Here is a 23,343-nt window from a genome sequence, read left to right as displayed (position 1 = left end):
CTTTGCCTGCTGTTCTTATCTACAGAACAGAGGGGTTAAATCAGATTATCTCTAGTTCTAAAAATAATTTGTGATTTAATGTTAGAGTTAATTAGGGTTTCTTCTGCCCACATATTTAAGTTCAAGCTTGATCAGTATGCAAAGTTCATCATAAAGGAAGTCAAGAAACCTGGGAATGAATTCCAGCCTCACTGCCAGATAGACAGTAATCATGGAATAGGGAACTAAAACGGGATGCTAATTGTCATGCTCATCTCTCAGAGTTGTTTCTCCAACTGAACCAGGCAAATAAGGTGAATGTTTTGTAATCTGTAGAGTTCTAGAGAAAGTAGAAGTACAGTTATTGGATAATGACGTTGGAAACACTATACACTATCACTCCCAACACATACCAGACTGAGTCGACATTTATCCTTCGGGCATGCGACTTGTTACTTGTCTTGGATTATGGTAATGGAATATTCTCAGTGTGAGTATGCAGACAACTGTTCAGTCTTGGTATCTCCAGGGAGGGCCTATCTTTGCGTGTTTACAAGAAAATAATCAGATTCACACACACAAAAAGAAAGAAAGAAAAGGGGGAGGAGGGAATTCCCAGGCAGAGGAGGAAGAAAGGTAAAGGCAAAGTTAGGAAAATAAAAGGCAAGTCAGAAGAAGTAACAGGGATGGGGGTGGGGGAGTGAGCATCAGCTGGGTAGGGACAGGAGCCAGTTAGCCAGGGGCGGGGGCCGGGGTGGGTGGCGATGAGTGGCACGTCCAGTGACTTGCCAAGCAAGCACCAGGCGGAGGAGGGTGGGGCTTGAGGGAGGGTAAAGGCAGGGCAAGACTTAAAAGGGAGATGACCCTAGCTAGTTGATGTCACCGTTTAACCTCCGAAGAACAGAAGAAGGAGACCCAACGCGAGGTAAAAGGAGTCAACGCCTGCCACTAAGGCAGCTCGAGAGGAAGCACGCAGACAGGGCACTGGGACCCCTGGGAGCTCCCAGCCTCCCCGCCACCATGTGCGAGCTGTATAGCAAGCAGGACACTCTGGCGTTGAGGAGGAAGCACATCGGGTAAGGCCTTCCCAGCCCGGAGGAACGCTGCGGACAGGGAGAAATGACAAGTGCAGGGGACTGAGAGCCGAAGCACCGCGGGCTGCGGCAAAGGCAGGAACTGCGCCCCAAGCTTTCGCAAGGCGGCTGCCAGCGGAGTGCGACTCGCCGCCTGAAGCACCTGGGCGCGCGCACGCCTGCAGCCCTCAGCCCCCACACCCCCTCTTGCAATGCGCACGGGCGCTCCTTGCTGCAGGGGAGACTTTCACCGCCCCAGTTCAGTTCGGGTTCTAGTCCCTGGAGGAGTGAAGCTGCGGGCGGGTTGGGAAAGTTGACCCGTGAAGGTTAAAGGCCCCAGCAAACACTTATTCCAGGGATGGGCGCTGAGAGAAGGAAGGGTACCTCGCCGCAACTCCCACCAAATCTGAAGGTTTTCAAAACTAGGAACTCAGAAATGTGTTTGGTGATGGTTATAAAAACAAATTCTGACATCTTTTGTTTAAAGTGAACTTTTTCTTATTGCATGCTTGGTTCAGAGGTAAAGGGTTAAACTAGCCAGTAGAAAAAACGTTGAAACCACCGTCCTAAGGGTTAAGACGATACTTAGGCACATTGGGGTCTCCCAAGCCGTGCCCCTTACTTAAAGTTTAAAATGCAGTGTTCTCCCCAGTCTACGTTTTTGTCTGTGCTGTAAATGACTTGGTAATATACTGGTGAGCATACAGGACTGAACTTGGTCAGACCCGGGCCCTGAGCCTAGCAGGGTGTCATGTTACCTGTGTGACCTTTGTCAAATTAATTTCCTTTTCTGTGAAAGTAGGAATAACAACTCTGCTTCGCAGGAAGGAGCAAATGAGATTAATAAGTGTGGTTTTTCTTTAAGTAAAAATGAATGATGATTGTGGCCATTCTGGACCCCTTGTCCCCATAAAATCAAGAGTCTGCAGTATTTATAGGTAACTGGCAAGCGCTCCAGAGGGCGCATGCGAGAGGCCTGGGGGACGCGAGAAAGAAAAGAATCAGGATTCCCTTCGGAGAAGTGCTGGGAAGTCCATCCTACGGAGGCTCCAGAAAACAATGCCGGGAGATTTCTGAACGGTTAAGGAGGTTGGTTAGAGTTTTCTCAGCCCTGCTGTACGGTCAAGATAGATGCCTCATGACCCATCTCCCCTTTTTCCCTTTTTCTTTTTCACCACTCCTTTCTGTTAGTTTTCAGTCCTACATAGTTAGGTTCTGATGAAAACCCAATGATTTCTGACGGGAGCAGAACAAATTCTGTGAAGGGAGGAAGGCAGCCATGGATTGACTGGAAGAAAAATGTTACCCAAAGTCTGAGGGGCAAGGTGGAAAGTACATTATAACAAGGCAAGGCGAAGTCTGCAGTTTTCAGCACACATCCATAACAAAGGTTTCTTTGGATTTTAACTCTTAGGTATAAACTAACAGCTGAGTATGAACCAGTGAGAAAGTCACATTAAATATTAGTTTCACTTTCACCAATGATGATGAATCTTAGGCAGTTTTAAATTTCAGATTACCTAGTCACAATAATCAAAATACTTTCTAAACAGTTGTATATCAGTTTAATATGTAAGTATCTAATTAACCCTTTAAACTTCCTCTAATGCTTCTGGCATTTTCCTTTGTATGCAAAGTCACCAAAATAAAAATAATATATTCATTTTTAGTTTCTAAATGTCCATAGAGCCAAAGTCAGAAACCTAATTTTGTTTCTATATTACTAATATTTATATTCCGGACATTCATTTAAATAATGAAAAATACAGATGACTTTATTATGCTCAAAAGAGTGGATTAAGGGTTAGAAGAATGATTGAATTTTATTATTTAAGACTGGAAAAATCCAGGACTTCAGGTCAAGATGAAGGTGTAGGTAAACATGCCTTGTCTCCACACACAACTATAGCCAAAAAATACAACTAGACTACAAAATAAATTTCACCCAGAATTGTCAGAAAACCGAGCTGTGTGGAAGTCCCACAAGCAAGGATTTAAAGAATCCATTTATCCAGATGGGTAGGAGGGGCATAGCTGGGAATAGGCAGTCCCACACTCACATGTGGTGAATAAAAATTAGAAGGGTACCTTGGGAGAGAGAGATCTCAGCCCCAGTCCAGACCACCCAGGCCAGGGTCCAGGCATCAGAAACTAAGTCTCATAACTTCTGGCTGTAAAAACCAGTAGGGGTTGGGGCAGCAGAGAAAACTGTCCTCTTAAAGGGCCCACAACAGACTTAAGACTCACACAGGCCCACACCCTCTGGGATTTGCCACCAGGACAATAGTTGGAAGGGCATCAGTGGCATGTGGGGATAAAGTAAAGTGTTAGTGGGGAGACAGCTTCCTCCTGGGCAAACTCCAGAGGCCAGGGAGTGGCCTTGTCTCCTCTGTGAGCCCTCCCCACATGGAGCAACAGAGCTGTGATGTGGGTTGTCCCGCCCTGGCAATTATCTACTCTCCACCCCACACAACTTAACATGTGTGCTAAGAGAACGAGTCAGTGGAACTCTAATACACAGAAACAAACACAGAAAGGCTGCCAAAATGAGGAGACAAAGGAATATGGCCCAAATAAAAGAATAGAACAAAACTCCAGAAGCAGAACTAAATGCAATGGAGATAATCAACCTATCAGATACACAGTTCAAAACAATGGTTATCAGGATGTTCCAGGAGCTCACAGGGTACTTCAACAGCATAAAAAAGACCCAGGCAGAAATGAAGGTTGCATTATGTGAAATAAAGAAAAATATACAGGGAACCCGCAGTGGAGGGGATGAACCCGAGAATCAAATCAATGATCTGGAACATAAGGAAGAAAAACATTCAATCAGAACAGCAGGAAGGAAAAAGAATTTTAAAAAATGAGGATTGGCTTAGGAACTTCTGGGGATATCTTTAAATGTACCAAAATCCAAATCAGGTGATTTCTCAAAAGAAACTTTGCAGGCTAGAAGGAGCTGACGAGAAACATTCAAAGTGATGAAAAACAAGGACCTGCAACCTAGATTACTCTATCCAGCAAAGCTATCATTTAGAATGGAAGAGCAGATAAAGTGTTTCCCAGACAAGGTAAAACTAAAGGAGTTCATCATCACTAAACCATTATTATATGAAATGCTAAAGGGAATTATACAAGAAAAAGGAGATCCAAATGATGAGCATTAAGATGGCAATAAATTCACAACTATCAATAACTGAACCCAAATAACAAACTAAGCAATGAAGCAGAATAGGAATAGAATCATAGATATGGAGATCATTTGGAGGGTTATCAGCTGGGAAGGGGAATAGGGGAAGTGGGGAGTAAGGCACAGGGATTAAGAAGCATAATTGGTAGGCACAAAATAGACAGGGGATGTTAAGAATAGTATAGGAAATGGAGTAGCCAAAGAACTTATATGCATGACCCATGGATATAAACTAAGTGGGGGAATTGCTGGAGGAAATAGGGGTACCGAGTGGAGGGGGGCAAAAGGGAAAAATTGGGAGAACTATAATAGCATAATCAATAAAACATATATTTCTTAAATATTTTATTTATTTATTTTTAGAGAGAGGGGATGGGAAGGAGAAAGGGTAGGAGAGAAACATCAGTGTGTGTTTGCCTCTCATGTGTCCCCTGCTGGGGACCTGGCCTGCAACCCAGGCATGTGCCCTGACTGGGAATCGAACTGGCAACCCTTTGCTTCGCAGACCAGTGTTTAATCCATTGAGCTACACCAGCCAGGGCAATAAAATATATTTTTTTAAAAAGAATGGAAAATCCACTGGGTACAGAGCAAGCATCACTCAAAGACATGGAAATGATCTCCCATAAAGTCTCCTTTATGATATTTAATACTAAGTTATTTGTATTTAGCCTTTATTGCTTTTTGATTCCTTATTAATTAGAAGGAGAAAGAGAGAAAGCAAGCAAGCAAGCATAACCTTGGGCTATGGCATAAGGCAGTCTCCTTTCAAATTCTGGATTTCTTACTGGCTGTACAACCTGAACAAGTGCCTTAATTTTTTCTGTGCCTCAGTTCTCTCACCTATAAAAATAAGAATGATAATAACTCCTATTTCATACAATTGTTGGGAGAGTTGGGAAAATTAAGTGAGATAATATTTGTAATATCTCTCAGTTCTTGACACATAGTAAGCCTCAAAAAAGATAGTTTGCTTTTCTTTCCTGGTAGAACAAAATTTCCCAGAGGAAAATTAGTTATTGGTTCATATCATTAGATCTGTCAGAGTCGATTCATGTGCTTCCACATAGTGTTGTCAAATCATGGCAAATTTAATATAACAAAAATAAGAAATGTGAGCAGTGTTGTAAATGGGAGGTAAAGATGCACGTTTCCAGGCTGATAGAATTTTTGTTCAAACGTGTCACCCAGGTGGTGTTTTCCCTTTCCTTTATATAATTGCAATTTCCCACTTACAGCGACCTCTACCGAGAAGGAAAAACACTGAGCATCCCTGGTAGATCAGAGTGTTTCCTTTCATTATTTCTAGGCCCTCCTGCAAAATCTTCTTTGCTGCGGATCCCCTTAAAATAGTGCGCGCCCAGCGGCAGTACCTGTTTGACGAAAAAGGTGAACGGTACTTGGACTGCATCAACAACGTCGCCCATGGTAACTGTCCAGTCTTCTCGTTGTGCCTTGAGGGATTAAGGTACAGGGATGTACCTTTATGGAGTAAGACAGACTTAGCACCATTCATATTTGTGCAGGACTTGCCGAGGCTGCCGTTCCTTTGCTGAACAAGACCGTTAGTTCTAGGAGAGAAAAGTTGCAGCAAAATGTGGGACAGAAAAGAGATCAACTTTAGTTTTCTTGCTTCAGAATTCCCCTCATTTGCCAGGCATTTAGTATTGTAATTTATTTCTGTGGCTTTTGTCTCCTAAATTTCAGTGGGACACTGTCACCCAGAAGTGGTCAGAGCTGCCCTGATGCAGATGGAAGTACTAAATACAAATTCTCGATTCCTTCATGACAACATCGTGGAATACGCCAAGCGCCTTTCCGCAACCCTGCCGGAGAAACTCTCTGTTTGCTACTTTACAAATTCAGGGTATGTTTCTAGGTTTCCCACGCATCCTATTGCCAGCAATTTCCTTGTTAAGTGTCTCATACATACCTTTTAGTTTTGATTTGTGGTGGAGTATAGATGTCTAAAAAGGTTTGCTGACATTCTTGCCATTTACTAGGTGACTATACACTGGGGACCTGACCAATCTGGTTCCTGTGCTTTAGTCCCTGAGTCTGTTGTAGACAGGATACCAACCTGTTCCAAGGTTTCTGAGCACAGCCACTCAACTTTTTATTACCATGGTTTCCCTGGTGAAAGATGGAGAAGCTGTCCCCTTAAGTATCCCAAAAGGCTATTGAAGTCTTGTGTTCCCGTGAGAAAACCTAACTAGTCAAATGACACTCACCTCTTCCAGCAGTAGAGTAAGTAGCTAAATATCCATAACCTTGAATGAGAGTTAGCAAGCAAAAAGAACTCTACTAAACAAGCTATAACTTTTGTAAGATTTTTGATTGATTTGAACATATTTCCATCACACAAACACGAAGAAGGAAGGAATAAATTGAGTACATAACATTCCAACTTTTAAATTCTGTAAATTCAAATGATTATATGGCATCATTCTATGGAATATAGTGAAGACATTTAAAAAGTATTTTTTGAGCCCTGGCTAGTGTGGCTCAGTTGGCTGGAGTGTTGTTCCATAGATGGAAAGGTCATGGGTTCGATTCCCAGTTGGAGCACATACCCAGGTAAGTTGCAGATTTGCTTCTCAGTCAGAGAGGATTGGAGAAGGCAAGCCAATTGGTGTTTCTCTCCTGCATCAATATTTCTCTCTCTCTCTCTCTCTCTATCTATCTATCTATATATATATATATATAGGGAGAGAGAGAGAAATATATATATATTTATATATATATAAATATAAATATATAAATATAAATATATATATATATTTCTCTCTTTCTCTTCCCCAACCCCTCTCTAAAACCAGTGGAAAAAACAATGTCCCCAGGTGAAGATAAACAAAAAGTATGTTCTGAAAATACATGCCTTGCTGGGCACCAGAAGTTGAATCTGAAAGAATGAAAAGAGAGGCTAATAGTGAGTATTCAAACTGCTGCTCTGAGGCCTCCAGAATAGCTTAGGATCCGGTCCCAGCCTCCACGAGGCGGGACCGTCTGAGGTTCTGTCTATTGAACTGCCATATTTCTTTCCATATTGCTCTGTATGAGAAACCTGCATTAATTGAGCGGGCCTGAATGTATCACAGCTGCTTTTTTAATATGATCCAAGTGAAGTTTTTTTCAAAGAATAGCTTTACGGAGAGGTAATCCACATACCATACAATTCATCCATTTAAAGTATAGAACTCAGTAGGTTTTAGTATGTGTGCAACCATTTACCACAGACAACCATTTACCATCTACCACAGTAGAACATTTTCATCACCTCAGCAAGGAATCTTGTACCTACATTAGCAGCCACTTGCCCCTCTCTCCAGCTCCTGGAAACCACTGATCAACTTTCTGTGTCTGTGGATTTGCCTGTTACAGATATTTCATGTAACTGGGACCATATGATATGTGTTCTTGTGTGACTTTTACTTCATGCAATGTTTTCAAGGTGTGTCCATGTTTTAGTATGCATAAGCACTTCACTTCTTTTTATTGTGAAATAAATTTTCACTGTATGGAAAAAGAAAAGAAAATACATGCCTAATAACATGCGAAAAGCTCACAATACAATGTTATATTGGGAGGAAGCCTATATATTCAGCATAAAATCATATTTTAAAATGATATATATGTATATATGTTTAAAATTAGAAATTCTGTAAATGTTTAATTATATGATTCTATAATTCACTTTTCTTTTTTCAATGAGATTTTATTTTTTCAAGGAGATATTTTAAAAGAAAAATTTTAATTCGAAGATCTTTGTTTTTTCTTTGTAAAGAATTAAGATATTTTGTTATAAAGCATTCTTGCTTTCAATAATTTAAACATTATAATTGCCTTTTGCTGATAAAGAATCCTGTACTGTCAGAGAGGGATTAGCCCCAGAGAACACTGTTCTCAAAGGAGGCTGTCCCCGAAGACTAGAGACAATAGAACCTGGGATAGTACAAAGAATGATTTGAAGTTAAACAGCCTTCAATCTGAAACCTGATTCTACCTCTTATTAGCCATAAGAACTTATTCTGGTCACGCACCTTCTTTGAGGTGGTTTCCTCATTCATAAAAAGGAGAGAGCAATACTGGCCTGTTTGAATAGTTATGAGAATAAATACAAGCCAAATACTCAGCATAATGTCTAGCAGATAGAAAACATTCCACAAATGATTATTTTCTTCCTGTGTCCAAGTTGTAGGGGACCAGTTTGTTTTAGTCTGGCAAATGTGACTCAGCTCTGTACGTAAAACTATAGAAGTGAAGTGGTGGGCAGGAGCCAGATCTTCAAACCGAGTTTTCCTGTGGGAATCAGGCCTAGAAAATGCATACAGATTGTTATGGCTTGCTTTTGATAAAACTCCATCACCCTGGTCTAAAACAACAAATATGTATTGTCTATCTTCAAGGTGATTTCCAAAGCCTGTATGAGTTTTCCAAAGGACAGAGCTAATCAGCATATTGACATTCCCCTCTGCATGTTATTTTCATTTTCTTGATTGTACCTAAAATGTAGACAATAATATTCTATGTAATAGATAATAAATCTTTCTCTGGTGCAAGACCCCAGGAAAACAATAAAAGCCTGTCTAGGCGAGGGTCAGAGTGCTCCCCTCTTGAGGGAGTGGCCGAGGAATCCATAGGCACTCTCCCTTTGAGACAGTAGTTGTGCCGTTCCCTTTTTTTCCACAGGATTGTTGTCACCTGTGCATTCATTCTCGCCGTCAGCCACAACAGGCGAATTCTGCTGGCCCAGGTCCACCACATCTGGTGCCCAAACAGGGACGCAAAGGCTATCAGCCACACAAGTAGTAGAGCTGGGCTCTATGAACCAGATAGAAAAGTTCTGATCTTTATTTTATAGACGAGAAACAGTGCGTCAGTCAACACAGTGCAGCAGCCAAGTTAACAGGCCCTCATACCCCCACTCCTCCCAGGGTGGTCAGGCTCAGAGCAGGCTTCTCAGTGTCTACAAAGTCAATCACCTGCTAATGTGGCTGAACTCTGCTGAAGTTTGAAATGAGCAGCATATTCTTCACTTGTGTTGTTTCTTCTGTGTATCTCATCTTTACTGAAGACATCTGGGGAACTTGTATTAGAAGGATGAAGTGAGACGTTGGGTGAGCAAGATTGAAGGTGAAGGAGTTCAACTTACTTCTTAATACATTTCTAAATACAGTGCCCTCCATCTCTTATTCTAGATTTCTCTTTCTGCCGTCTTGGTTACCTGTGACCAACTGCAATCAGAAAATTCCAGAAATAAACAATTTATACTTTTTAAATCATGGACCATTCTAAGTAGCAGGAGGAAATCTTGCAACACCTGGCTCTGCCCCCCCGGGGCATGAATCAAGCCTTTGCCCAGTGTATCCACACTGTATATGCTCTCCACTCATTAGTCACTTAGTAGCCTTCTCAGTGATCAGACTGACTGGCGGATCACCCAGGGTGTCACAGTGCTTATGTTCAAGTAACACCGACTTTACTGACACATTGCCCCAAAGCACAGAGAGCAGTGGTGTGGACAGGTTGGCTATGCCAAAGGGGGGCTGAAAAATGCTTCCTTTGGGTGAAAAGGTAGGTATGGCACAGTAAGGTAATTTGAGAGAGAGAGATCACATTCACATAACTTTCATTACAGTGTATTGTTTATAATTGTTCTATTTGACTATTAGGTATTGTTCATCTCTTACTGTGCCTAATTTATAAATTAATCTATCATAGGTATGTATGTACAGGAAAAAATGGACATCCACAGTTCCACACATCCATTGGGAATCTTGGAACATATGACCCTCAGATAGAATCTGTAATTAGAATAATCTTTTTAGTGAAAATTTTGAAATATTTAAAAAAGAACTTATGTTACATTGTTCCCTCTATGTTATCTTATAGATCTGAAGCCAATGACTTAGCCTTACGCTTGGCTCGGCAGTTCAGGGGCCACCAAGATGTGATCACTCTTGACCAGTAAGTCTTGGACACAAGATTTCTAAGCAAGATGCTCCTTCAGAGACAAAATCAACTTGACTCTGTCCATGCTAATACCATACACACCTGTGGAGGAGGGGGATGTGTGGCACAGGGATTTTGACTTGCATCAGGGTATCAAGGCCAGGTTAGGCCTGCCGAATACTTAATTCCTCCCAAGTTCCTGCAAACAGGGTAAGCTCTGTTGGGTATTGTGGTTATGGCCTCATGGGCTTTGCATGAATCAGGGCTTTACTTAATTCAGCCACATCTTCAGAGTCCCCTTTGCCATGTAGTGTAGTCTTAAATTTGAGGATTAGGTCATGGGCATCTTGAGGGTGGGTGGCTACCACAGTAGATTTTTTTTGTTCTCTTTTATTCCCATTCTCCCCACTTATAGACAATTATTCTAATGTGTCTCTTGCATATCTTTTATTTTTAATGTATATTATTTTATGTGCATCTGTTTTAATTTTTAAAATATTGCTATAGACCTCTTTCTGTTTCTGACTTTTTTCCTTCAGCACAGTTTCAGGATTCTATGTTGATGGGTGTACCTCTATTTTTCTAATTCAGTGCTGTAAGATAAGAGATATATAATTTGAGCCACATAGGGAATTTACAGTTTTCTAGTAGCCATCATATTCCCAAATATCATTTCAACATGTAATCCTTATAAAAGATATTGGGCGTTTTCTCTCTCTTGCTCTCTTTGTTTTGGTGTGTGTGTGTATATTGTCTTTAAGATCCAATGGGTGTCTTACACTTAGAGCACATGTCACTTCAGACTTGCTGCCTTTCAAACACTCAGCTGCACATGGGCAGTGGCTGCCATAGGGAACAGCACAGCTGGAACTATTGTATATTGTTCCCACCAGTGATGGATGCTGTGACTGTCCTTTGTCCCCAGCTACCCCAAACAGTGCTGTCATGAGCATCCTTGTGCATGTGCCATTATGAACCTCTCTGAGAATTTCTTAGGGATAAACACCCAGAAACAGCCTTGCTAGGCCATAGGGGTACTGCAAACATTGCTAATTTGACTAAATACTGCCAGATCCACCTCCAGAATGGCTACATCACTTACAACACAGTGCATGAAATTTCCCATGTTTCCATGTCCTCTCCAAAACCTAATAGTGTCTTGCTTTCTAATTCTTTTCTAATTTCTGCCAGTCTGATAGGTATAAAATGATACCAGTGTTGTTTTAATTTGCAATTTTCTAATTATTAGTTTGAGTATCTCTTCTTATACTTATTTCACATCTGTGATTTTTCTCCTAAAAATTACTGTTCATATTCTTTGCCCATTTTTAAAACTGGGATTCCACCCTTTTCTTGTTGGTTTGCAATTGTTTATATAATGTAGATCAGAGGATCTGAACCTTCAGAGGACTGTGGTTTAGAATTATCTGAGGAATTTTTTTTAATACTAATACCAGGCCCTATGCCAGACCCATGAAAGAGAATCTCTAGAGGCGGATCCTAGGAAATAGTATATATTTAAATTTTTCCCAAGTGCTTCTAATATACAGGCAGAATTAAAACCACTATTTGGGGAATTAATCTTTTTAAGTTGTGAGACATTTCAAATGTGCTTTTTGCTATCTATTACACATCTTTTAACTTTGTAATTGGTATTCTTCAACAGAAATCTTTAATTTTAATCAAATTAAATAGATAAATTTTATCTATGTATCTAAATAGATAAAATACAATCTTACAGTTTGTATTTTCTAAGTTTTGTTAATATCTCTTCTCCAACCCCAAGACTGCAAAGATATTCTTTATTTTCTTCTACCTATATAATTATTCCCCATATCGGATGCAGCTATGGAGTCCCCTGTGTGACCATTCATGTATGGATATATCTCTGAGGTCATGTGTCACAGTCATCTCTTTGGTCTTTCTCTAATGCAGCACTAATTGTATTACTCTGGCTCTGTAGCATGGTTTAACCTATGATTTTTTAAAAGTGCTTCCTCTTTGCTTTATATATTCATGGGCCTTTTACAATTTATTTTCCAGACCTCTCAATTATATCTCTGGTCAAGAAACAGGAAAGGGCATATGAGAACCTCCTGTATTTTACTCGAAAGGAACTTCATAGCCACTCAATCACTTATCAATCTTAGTTCTTAAAGAGACTTTCTGTTCATTACGAACTTGTATTTGCCTAATATATGCAACTGGATATCCTTTGGAAACCATCCCAAACAGAAACACAGCCCATTATATGATAGACAGTTATTATTAAAATTCACTGGAATGTAACTATTAAAGACACTTTTCATGAAGCTACAGAAAATACTATTTTTTTACATTTAGACGATCTAAGTTAGCAGATATAATTTAAAGAAATTAAGTTCTTTCTGGTTAAAAAATTTTATATGGGGATACACATTTTGATTTCCTTGTGTTTTATTTCATGAATAAGAACTGGACAAATTAAATGGCCAATCCTGTCATGAAAAATTAGATCCCATACTGTTAAATCTGGCCCCAATATTGAGATTCTCCTCAAATGATATGCAACACTATTTTGTATTTGCTAGAAAAACATCTTTCTTTGAGCAATTTTGTTTACTGACTTTTTTCTTTTCAGTGCTTACCATGGCCACCTATCATCTCTAATTGAGATCAGTCCTTATAAATATGGACAGGGCACAGATGTCAAGAAAGAATTTGTGCATGTGGTAAGTACTTCAGAATCCAAAAATCAGAATGTTAGTATTGGAAGCATGCCTGGTGATAATCCAGTCCAATCTTTTCATTGAAATGAAACCATGAAAAAGAAACTAAGATCTAGAGCAGTACGTGATTTGCTAATGTCAAAAAGCTATTTAATGATGGGATGTGGTTCAAAATCCATTGATCAGTGACATGGTGAGCAGATTAGTACAGTGGTAGTGGCCGCTATTATTCATAGCTGTTTGCTTTTCTTGTCCCTTGGTCTTTAATTACTTTTTCTACCAATGATATCAGCTTGAAATTCAAAGTTGAATTAAGTGTGTGGCATTGTCTTTAAATTGCTCTGTGCTAAATTACTATATAGGTTTATTAAGTAAAATAAACAAAATAAGCCAATGAAGTTGTTGAAATAGTAAAACTGATTTGGTTTAAGTAAGGATTGGTAGACTTTCTTGAGAAAATCATCAATACCTTCTTCCAAATTTTAAAATCTGGAATCTGTGGTAAGGCACTCGAGTTTTCTGAATAATTAGAATTTGTTATAAAATTGGTAAATGTTAGTTTATTTTCAATCTAGAATAGTTAATACAGTTTCCACTCATCGACATTTGCAGACAATATAATCACACTTGTTCATTTGAACTTGGTCCCTATGTGAATATAGGGATGCTGTCTTGACTTACAAGGGTCTAGGAGCATTAGCACCCACTCGCAATGAAAAGATCTCAGGTACTCGTGGAATGCAGAAATGTTATGGAGGAAGAACCAGAGAACGTAGAGTCACTTAAATCCACATGATCACCTTTCTAATATACTTTCGTGGGAAAGTGCCGAATTTCAAAGGCTTATTTTTCCAAGAAGCAAACCATGAGAGACTCTATTATTTGATGTTTAAGGCACCAACTCCGGATACTTATAGAGGAAAATATAGAGAAGACCATGCGGACCCAGCCAGTGCTTATGCAGATGAGGTGAAGAAAATTATTGATGAAGCTCATAAAAGTGGAAGGAAGGTTTGTATTTACAGTTTTGGAAACATTTTAACATCTTTTATATCATTGTGATATAGTGGAGAGATGGAAAAGAACTAGATCTCATTTCCCTTTCTATTCTGCTCTGGTTACATTTTCACTTGGTTCATATTTCAGAAAGTGTGTTATTATAGTCATGCCTCTAAGACTACCTATTTTATTTATCCTGGAAGGGCAATCACTGTGCCCATTCCAAAATGGGTGACCTAACTCTGACCTTCCCAGTGGGGTGCAGACTCTGGTCCAAGGGGCAGAGGAGAGAGGTTTAGGGAAGGCAATAGGCCAGGGACAGATTATTCCAATGCGGAGCAGCACAAGGAGCTAACACATGGTGCCAAGAAGGGAAGAGGCAGGGTGGCCCTGACGCATCAGGACCAGTGCAGACTCCAGGACCCACACAGGAGCCTTGGCACTTCCTTGGAACCGGTTCAACTTTCCTGAAGCCACAGAACGTGGGTAATTCATGTCAGGAAATGTTTCTTCCAACGTGGACCTGGACCTCTGAGACAGAACCCAAATCCTGCAGAGCAGGAAAAATACTTTGTTTTCCAAGTTTTTACCCTACTGTCTTCAGCTTAATGTTAACTCTCAGCCCACTTGAGGGTTACTAATGTGGTGTTTTAATGTGTTTTGACACATGCTTTGCCTTTCAACATGTTTAGGCATCAACATGGCAAAAAGAAAATTTAATGACAATAAAAATGAAGGCTTTGCCTTTTCCCATTCAAATATGTTTGTTTTAATGACTGAAGAGTCACTTTCATTTCTAACTATTTTTTCTTTTCAACCCATAGATTTTCTTATCTTCCTACATTATACCTATGCAGGTAGACCTAAGCTTAATACTTCTTCTCTTCAAATGTAGCCTCTACCTCTTTACTGAACAGTGAGCACAGCTTTTAGGAAAAACATTTTTCATTGCAGAGATCATATGGTCTTTTGGCTGCGAAAGGGACTCAGGTGATATTTCTAGTACATTACCATTCAATAGTTATTATATAGATGCTCTCATGTTAACAATGCTGAAAGCAATGAGCAAATATAAAATTAGATGCTTTGGTGAATCAGATGTGCTTAGAAAGTCATAGAATTGTAAAGAATATTTCTTTTGTATCCAGCAACCTCATTTTACAGCTGATAAATGAAATAGTTTAAAGTAAGGGACTTCAAGGTAATAGTTACTAAGAGGCAGGCTAGACTAGAACCTTAGTTCTCTTGACTTTATATCTTAGTTCAATGTTATCTATTTTCTACTTCGTTCCTATCCTCTAGAACATTCCTCTGCAGTTCCTATTGAGAATTTCCCAGTTCTGCTGAGGTGAGCCTGGCTCAGGGCAAGCACTAGAACCATTGCACAGTGACTCATGTGTGGTGTCAAGTCGTCCTCCCACTTTGTTGGTGCACATTCTGGGCTCAGGCTGTCCTCATGCACCAAGCTGAGAAATAAGCTCCACAATAATGTATTAGAACCTGGGTAACATTTTAGATCTTCATATAAAAACTGATCAAAACATCAGTCTTATCCAGTTGGTCCTAATGAAAACCTTGCATTTAAATTAATTGTCATGAAATGGACGGGAAGCACCCTCTTCTCTATTTCTCGTGGTAGTTTCATTGACACCCTAGAATTTCAGAAACTAATGCTTCATATCACTTTCTTTTTCATCATAGACATCTTTTCTTTTTAATCAAATGGCCTATTTGCCACTTGGCACAGATTGATTCCCAGTCATTTTTTTAAAAAAAACTGCTGTGTCAGAAGTCCCCCTTTTTAGGTAGTATGAGGAGGGACTTAATGGACTTTGACCTCATCTTCTCTTGTATAGATTGCTGCCTTTATTGCTGAATCCATGCAGAGTTGTGGCGGACAAATAATTCCTCCAACAGGCTACTTCCAGAAAGTTGCAGAGTATGTACTTGACGTGGGCACCCTTGATGAAACTGAGGGCACCATGACAATTCTGTAGGGCTGTATTGGTTGTTAAAATATTGAAGAACTTCTGCCCTGGCTGGTGTAGCTCAGTGGATAGAACATGGGCTGTGAACCTTAGGGTAGCCAGTTCAATTCCTAGTGAGGGCACATGCCTGGGTTGCAGGCCAGGTGCCCAGTAGGGGGCATGTGAGAGGCAATCACACTTCCATATTTCTCTCCCTCTCTTTCTCTTTCCCTTCCCCTTTCTAAAAATAAGTAAAACATTAAAAAATATATTGAAGAACTTCCAAACTAGCTATTAAATCGCCATTTCAGAATGCCTACCACCCCAAGACTCCCAGAATTCCTCCACCTTCTCAAGACCCAGCAAATAAAGAAACTTATACACGGTTTAGCAGGGGCCCTCCAGGACTCTGCCCTAGCCTCTGGCCACTCCTTGACACTTACCAGTTAGTAAAAATTTCAAAATTAATCCCACTAAACACTGCTTCTTGTTCACTTCTTTCTCTTCCCACTTAAGATGCTGCCATAGAGCTTATTTTAACACAAACCCAAATAATATGTAATAGATCTAATCTGGAAATTATGTGGTTATATTTCAAAGTCAATGACAACATAGATGTCATTGAAAGTTTTGAGCACTGAAATATTTTTAACAAAGACTCCAGGCTTCAAATTAACAACATTTTTTTCTTAAATTCTCAAAAATCTGTGTCTTTGTGGATGGGTGTGGGGACCGTCAGTGACATCAAGGCATTAGACTGTCCTTTTATTTTTCAGGTATGTACACAGAGCAGGAGGTGTGTTTATAGCTGATGAAGTTCAGGTTGGTTTTGGAAGAGTTGGGAAACATTTCTGGAGCTTCCAAATGCATGGCGAAGACTTTGTTCCAGACATCGTCACAATGGGAAAACCAATGGGCAATGGCCACCCAGTGGCATGCGTGGTAACAACCCAAGAAATTGCAGAAGCTTTCAGCAGCTCTGGGATGGAGTATTTCAATACGGTATGTCTTGATCTCTGACTTTAATGCTAAGAAGAGAAAAGAATGCTTGCTCTTACACTTCTTGCCCATATAGTAAAGATTAAAGCTCATATTGCCAGCTCACCACTGCCGAATCCTAGCCACACTTTGATCTAACCATGCTTCATTCTATCTGACACAGTTCTCCTTGTATTTCTCCTTCTGTGACTCTCCCATTTCTCTACTGTTCTTACTAATTATTCCCTTGATAGGTGGCTGCCCTGCTAAATTCTAGTTATGATATTTCATTCACAGATATTATTCACTTGTTTTTTATCATATTTGAATTTCAAAAAACATCTCTGTTTAGATGATTCAGTACTATAAATATTATATGGCTGACAAAAGAGATACTAAATTTTTATCTTTGAGAAATTTTATTTTCTTGGTTTTATTCCCTCAAAAGTATTAAGTGTGAAGCTGGAGAAAATATTATAGTTTGTACAGTATGTATAATAGCATTTGTTATTTGGCTACAGGTAAGATTCAAATCTAAGGACATAAATTATTTGGGAGAAACCCACACCCCTCCCTCCCTACTGAACCACACTCTGAAATCCTTACTTCCCAACACACTGTCTCTGTTGTGTGGATGAACCAGTGAAGTTCCTGATCGTCCTTCACACTACTCATGCAGCATGGAGAATAGAAATTAGAATGCGATTTCTTTTAATCCTCAATAAATAGAATCATGCTATATTCTAATCTATGAAATTAATGTATATGAGAAAGTTTTATTGAAATGGCTTGCTTATGTTTGACACAAATTTCTCATAGATGAAGCAATGCTACTAATTTATGTTTTCTCATTTATCCTTTTTCTAAAGTATGGGGGAAATCCAGTATCTTCTGCTGTTGGTTTGGCTGTCCTGGATGTGATTGAAAATGAAGACCTTCAAGGAAACGCCATGAGAGTGGGGAGCTACCTTATCAAGTTACTGAATAAGGAGAAGGCTAAGCACCCTTTGATAGGAGATATCAGGTGTGTTTGTCATGACATCGTTATGCAGCTACTCATCCTTCCAAATGAAAATAGCTTATGTTTTACCTGATACATTGAAAACAAAGTACAGAAAACAAAACCTAGAAAACACTGAAACTACAAAAAGCAGAACTCATTCTCAGTCCAGAACCCAGATATCATCATCTCTACTGCTAACTTTTTAAAATTAATTAATTTATTTTTAATTATTTTTCAACTACAGTATTCTTTCTTTTACTCCCTTCCCAGCCCGCCCCCGGTACCCCCCACCTCCCTCCCCTTTTCACCCCCCTTATTTGTTGTCCATGTGTCCTTTATGCTAGTTCCTGTAAATCCTTCCCCTTTTTCCCCTGAAATTCCCTCCCCTCTCCCCTTCAGTTGCTGTCCCCCTGTTCTTGATTTCAGTGTCGTTGTTTTTATTTTGCTTGCTTGTTTGTTTTGTTGTTTAGCTTACTGTTAAAGGTGAGATCATATGGTATTTGTCTTTCACCTCCATATGGTGTTTGGCTTATTTCACTCAGCACAATGCTTTCCAGTTCTATTCAAGCTGTTGCAAAGGGTAGGAGCTCCTTCTTTCTTTCTGCTGCATAGAATTCCATTGTGTATATGTACCATAATTTTTTGATCCATTCATTTACTGATGGGCATCTCAGTTGCTTCCAGCTCTTGGCCATTGTAAATCGTGCTGTTATGAACATTGGGGTGCATAGGTTCTTTTGGATTGGTATTTTAGGGTTCTTAGAATATAATCCCAGCAGTGGAATTGCTGGATCAAAAGGCAGGTCGATTTTTATTTTTCTGAGAAAAATTCCATACTGTTTTCCACAGTGGTTGTACCAGTCTGCAATCCCACCAACAGTGAACTAAGGACCCCTTTTCCCCCACAACCTCTCCAACATTTGTTGTTGGTTGCTTTGTTTATGATAGCCATCCTGACCAGTGTAAGGTGGTATTTCATTGTGGTTTTAATTTGCATTTCTCTGATGGCTAGTGATATTGAGCATCTTTTCATGTGTCTCTGGATTCTCTGTATGTCCTCCTTGGGGAAGTGTCTGTTCAAGTCCTTGTCCCATTTTTTAATTGGGTTGGTTGTCTTCTTAGAGTGGAGTCATGTAAGTTCTTTGTATATTTTGGAGATTAAACCCTTGTCTGAGGTATCATTGGCAATTATGTTTTCCCATACAGGCTACTGTTAACTTTTGAGTGTATTTCTTTATAAGCTTTTGAAAGACAAAGCTGGGATAATTTCAGCACCAAAAAAGATGAAAAGAAAGAATTTGAAATAACTTTAAATTATTTATTAAAAATTCTTTAAAATGATATCCAGGAACACTTGATATTGCACATATGTATAACATTTATCAGCATTAATGTCCTGAGAAACCAAATAGTCTGAAGAGGTCGTTTTAAGCCTTTTACTTATTCAATTAAGTGAGGGGAGAAAAAAATACTGAATGACAAAAACCAACTTTTTCAAAAACTAGAAAGACCTAGGGACACTTGGATCAGTATCTTGGATTAGTGAGAATCAATTACAGTCACTCTTAAAGGGAGTCACATTCAGTTTAGGGACCATGTTAATTTTCTGCAGTGTTCAGTGAGGTGTGTCAAGTTTTCTTTCTTCACCTCTTTCAGGGGAATTGGCCTTTTTATCGGAATTGACTTAGTGAAGGACCATCAGAGAAGGACCCCCGCCACAGCCGAAGCTCAGCACGTTATCTACAAGTAGGTGCACGTCCACCCTGTTTGGTGTCTGGGTCCTAGGGTGCCCACCCTCGTGAAGGCTTTTTTGACTTCCCCTCATGTCTCCAAATAGGGACAGTTTCAGACACATGCATTTTTTAAATGTGGGATTCTTGAGTGTGGAATACAAAACTGCTCTATGTTCACATTACTCTTAAAGACGCTTACTTATCATTTGCATGTATTCTCACATATTTCCTGCATCCTCATTAGGATGAAAGAAAAGCGAGTGCTTCTCAGTGCCGATGGGCCTCATAGAAATGTACTTAAAATAAAACCGCCTATGTGTTTCACTGAAGAAGACGCCAGGTTTTTGGTGGACCAACTCGATGGGATTCTAACAGGTCTGTCCATAGATTTTTAAGATGCCTCCTTGCCCCCTACACCCCCTGCTCTCCACCACCAATCCTGGCTTGCTCACACACAACTGTGCATGTTGTCATCTGTGATGGAAGTGAAGGAGGGCAGAAATAAATGTTAAATTTGTATTTAGAACTAGGAGAGCTGAGAAATAATAACTACATTATGGACTCTTAGTTAAATCAACATTTTCTGTTTGCACTCACACAACTCCAAGCCTAAGCTTTTACTGAAAGAGCCAGCAGTTTTATTTTTATCATTTATTTTTACTTTTAAAAAACGGTGTGCACCACAAATTCTGCAGTATATTGTATTTCGACATTGTGCTGTGAAATCATGTGAAATATTATTAATAAAATTATAGACTACAGGCTAACAATTATTTATTATATGCTGAGTCATTTGATTTTGTGTATTTTACCTGTTACAATTTAATTTTTGAGCACTTTTGTTTGTCCATTCAGAATTATAGCCTATGATAAGAACTTATCTTTTGTTTACCTATATTATAAAACTAGGCTAATTAATTCTTTGTCATGAGCATAAATCCATATTAGAAAGTAAACTAACAGTGTAAACCCATATTGAAAAACATAAATTGCTGTCAAATGATAGAATTTTTGTTATTGCTTTAGTTGTGTTTTCAAGATTCAATTTCTCTGCTCTCTTTTCAGTCTTTTAGGGTTGAGACAGGGCCAAGAAGCCAGGAGTCAGCGTAACATAGAAAACAGATAATTAATGTCTGGAAACTTGAGAGTCAGCCCAAGTTATTTGTAGTAAGGCACTGCAGAAGGCACCCAAACCTGACAAGCATTCCTCACACACCTGCCTGTCCTCTGGTCCCTTGAAGGAGGCAGTGGAAAGAGTAAAGGTTGGGGCAAGTCCATCACTAGTACTTAAAAGTCACCTCAGAGCTTAAGCACTGTCAGTGATGGGCCGAAGAATTTCTTTTGAATAGTGTGAGTGAGGCATAGCTAACACAGGCTCAAGTGCCCCTTGTAAATGATAATGATGAAACACTGCAATAAAAGCTTAAAAGCAGTGGTTTGCACAGTGACACCTTTAAAAAAAAAAGCATTCAGCTCTATTCTTAAGGGTATTCCTATAGATACCAAAAGGGTTTTTAGAGGTTTATATGTTCCATCTTCTCCATTACACCCTCTCTGATGCAGTTTTAGAAGAAGCCATTGGAGCCAAAACTGAGAGTGTGACGGTCTCTGAGAACACACCATGCAGGACAAAGGTAAGAGTCAGCTACTTTATTTTTAGGAGAAAAGATGAAAACTGTAGGAATTTATGAAATAAGATTGCAAATTTTAAAAAATTGTACAATGACCTTTTGAATAAACCCTGCCTTTGCTAGGGATGGCTTATTGTTGCAATTCTGAGTGCACCATTAAATTTCAAGCTGTGTGTCAGGCCACCTGAAAGGCACAAAGGCAAAGATTCTGACAGGATATTCCAGTTACAACCATCAAAAACCCCTCAGGCCCGTGAAGAGGGCCTTCAAGTCATATAGAGAGATGATTACATGTGACCTAAATGCCTTCTTGTTTGCTCTGAAGACCACCTGACAGTGCCTCAGATTCTCACACACCACACTTTAAAATCAACAGAAGCATTAGCAGCATGGCTCCAAAATACCAGAGTTTGATCCTGACATGAACTAAAGTCAAAACTTTGAATGGCCTCCGGAGCCTGGGAACCTTCAGGCACCCAGTGGCCTACTTTCTGCATTTGATGTGCTTCCAGCAGAGGGCCTTTCCTTTCTCCCCCTGAGCTGCCCAGGGTGTGAGAGAGAGCTCCCTGTGTCAGGACACAGTAAGGCAAAAAACTTGAGAGGCTTCGTTGCATAATATGTTTATGACTTTGCCGCATAAAAGAACAATCAGTGCCCTGAGTCTGCCTGCACGTCCAGTGTGGTCAGCAAAATCCTTCTCCTCACTGAAAAACACTGGCACTCGGGATGAGAGCAAATGATTTGCTTAACAGGACAAACCAATTCTAGAAATCAATGATTATCTGCTGTTTGAGAGTTGCTTCTCTGGCTAGGACAGAATCACAGGTCTAAGAACTGAATAAGCATTAAAAAGGAGCTTCCACAAAAGGGGTTCACCATGGGAAATCCTACTTTGGAGTTTGCAGAGTTAACACACATTTCTGAAGTGCTGGCTCGGAGTGCCAGATTTTATGTTGACATCACTTTTCAAATGTCTATGAAAGGCACAGCGTTAGGGAGGCACAGCCAGCGCTGTGTTGTATGGAGCTGGCAGGGGTTCTCCCATGAGCTGTGTTTGCCTGCCTCTGCAGCACCCCCGGGGGGGGGGGTGGGCAGGTCAAAGGTGGAGTGCCCACTGGAGTCTGTGTCCTTGTCTTGCAGATGCCTAAGGAAGCACACTTGGAATTGCTCAGTGAGGAAGCTCCAGACCAGAAAGCAAATCCCAGGCAAAAGAGAAATGAATTGTACGAGGATAAACATTCACTGCTCAGTAAACGGCTCAAGACATGAGGGATTAGTATTTTAAGGCAAGACAAATATCCTGAGTTATGAAAGGAAATATCTTCTTAACAGCTCTCTGTACTCCTTAAAGGTAAAATTTGCATTCCATATAGCTTTGTCAATAAAAAAATCACAAATGAGCAGTAAGAATAAACCAACTGATGATCAAACCATGTCAAAATTATTAGTTCAGACTTTAGCCTGTTAATTCCAGACTTGAACTTTCTGAATGTACTTAATTTATTCTACTAAATTGAAGCTTTAAGTTGAATATTAAGTTGAATATTATGGAAGTTTTACTTTTCATGTTTTAATGTCTGAAATAAGGGAGCAAAGTACAACAGGTTTCTTAACTTAGGAGACCTAGTGCCTTAAAATGTGAATTCTATAATGATTCCTTTGGTGTACATTTATGGACTATAATAAAATAAAAGATAATGTGCACCCAACATGTTTTACTAGCAAAGTGTTTATCCTTCTTTTGCAGAGAATTTTAAAAGTTGGGGTGGTAAAAGCAGTCACTTGGGGAAACAAATCACATAGAGCAAATGTAAAAAGTGAATGAATAACCCAGACCTCTGGCGAGGCGCTAGGACCGGGTTAATCATGGCCCTGGGGGGACTCGGGGTCAGGGCAGGAGGAGTGCACCCAGATATGCTCTGCAGAGGTGGCTCAGACGGTAGCAGGGGCCAAAACTCTGTGTTCGCAGGAGACTGAGCTTTGTCTACTTAGACTGCGTCACCTTGGCAAGGCACTTACCTGTCAGGTAAGAAATTAACTTTGAACCAAACATCCTTTTCTCACCATCAAGTTTGTCATGCACACACACACTTCTAACCAGACTCCTGAGGACACCTGGAACCTCGA

At 39.8% G+C, this 23,343-nt stretch overlaps 1 protein-coding gene across 2 annotated transcripts; it reads left to right on the top strand.

Annotated features, from left to right (window-relative positions):
* The first annotated feature begins 839 nt into the window (after nt 1-839).
* On the top strand, nt 840-22,917 carry ETNPPL (ethanolamine-phosphate phospho-lyase). 2 transcript variants are annotated; one of them, XM_037161997.2, is made up of 13 exons: nt 840-1,055; nt 5,555-5,673; nt 5,953-6,112; nt 10,138-10,212; nt 12,818-12,908; nt 13,800-13,916; nt 15,761-15,843; nt 16,648-16,873; nt 17,719-17,873; nt 19,509-19,598; nt 19,830-19,960; nt 21,149-21,219; nt 22,357-22,917. In XM_037161997.2, the coding sequence occupies exons 1-13, from the start codon at nt 856-858 to the stop codon at nt 22,483-22,485; spliced, it is 1,647 nt and encodes a 548-aa protein (XP_037017892.1). In that variant the 5' UTR covers nt 840-855; the 3' UTR covers nt 22,486-22,917. The 2 variants fall into 2 exon arrangements, with proteins under 2 accessions (XP_037017892.1, XP_037017893.1); XM_037161998.2 differs by lacking the exon at nt 840-1,055 and adding an exon at nt 2,031-2,141.
* Nucleotides 22,918-23,343: the final 426 nt, after the last annotated feature.

The sequence above is a fragment of the Artibeus jamaicensis genome, unplaced genomic scaffold (assembly GCF_021234435.1).
Source record: "Artibeus jamaicensis isolate MK-2021 breed Jamaican fruit bat unplaced genomic scaffold, CSHL_Jam_final scaffold_3222, whole genome shotgun sequence".
NCBI lineage: Eukaryota > Metazoa > Chordata > Mammalia > Chiroptera > Phyllostomidae > Artibeus > Artibeus jamaicensis.
The sequence above is the reverse complement of the archived record's forward strand: the minus strand, read 5'-3'. Positions and strand labels throughout refer to the sequence as shown.

Bases quoted from the DNA above. Each gene is read 5' to 3' on its own strand.
- ETNPPL (XM_037161997.2), top strand. From the start codon at position 856: ATGTCACCGTTTAACCTCCGAAGAACAGAAGAAGGAGACCCAACGCGA. The intron at 1,056-5,554 runs GTAAGGCCTTCC...CATTATTTCTAG, and splicing joins TTGAGGAGGAAGCACATCGG to GCCCTCCTGCAAAATCTTCT. The intron at 6,113-10,137 runs GTATGTTTCTAG...GTTATCTTATAG, and splicing joins TGCTACTTTACAAATTCAGG to ATCTGAAGCCAATGACTTAG.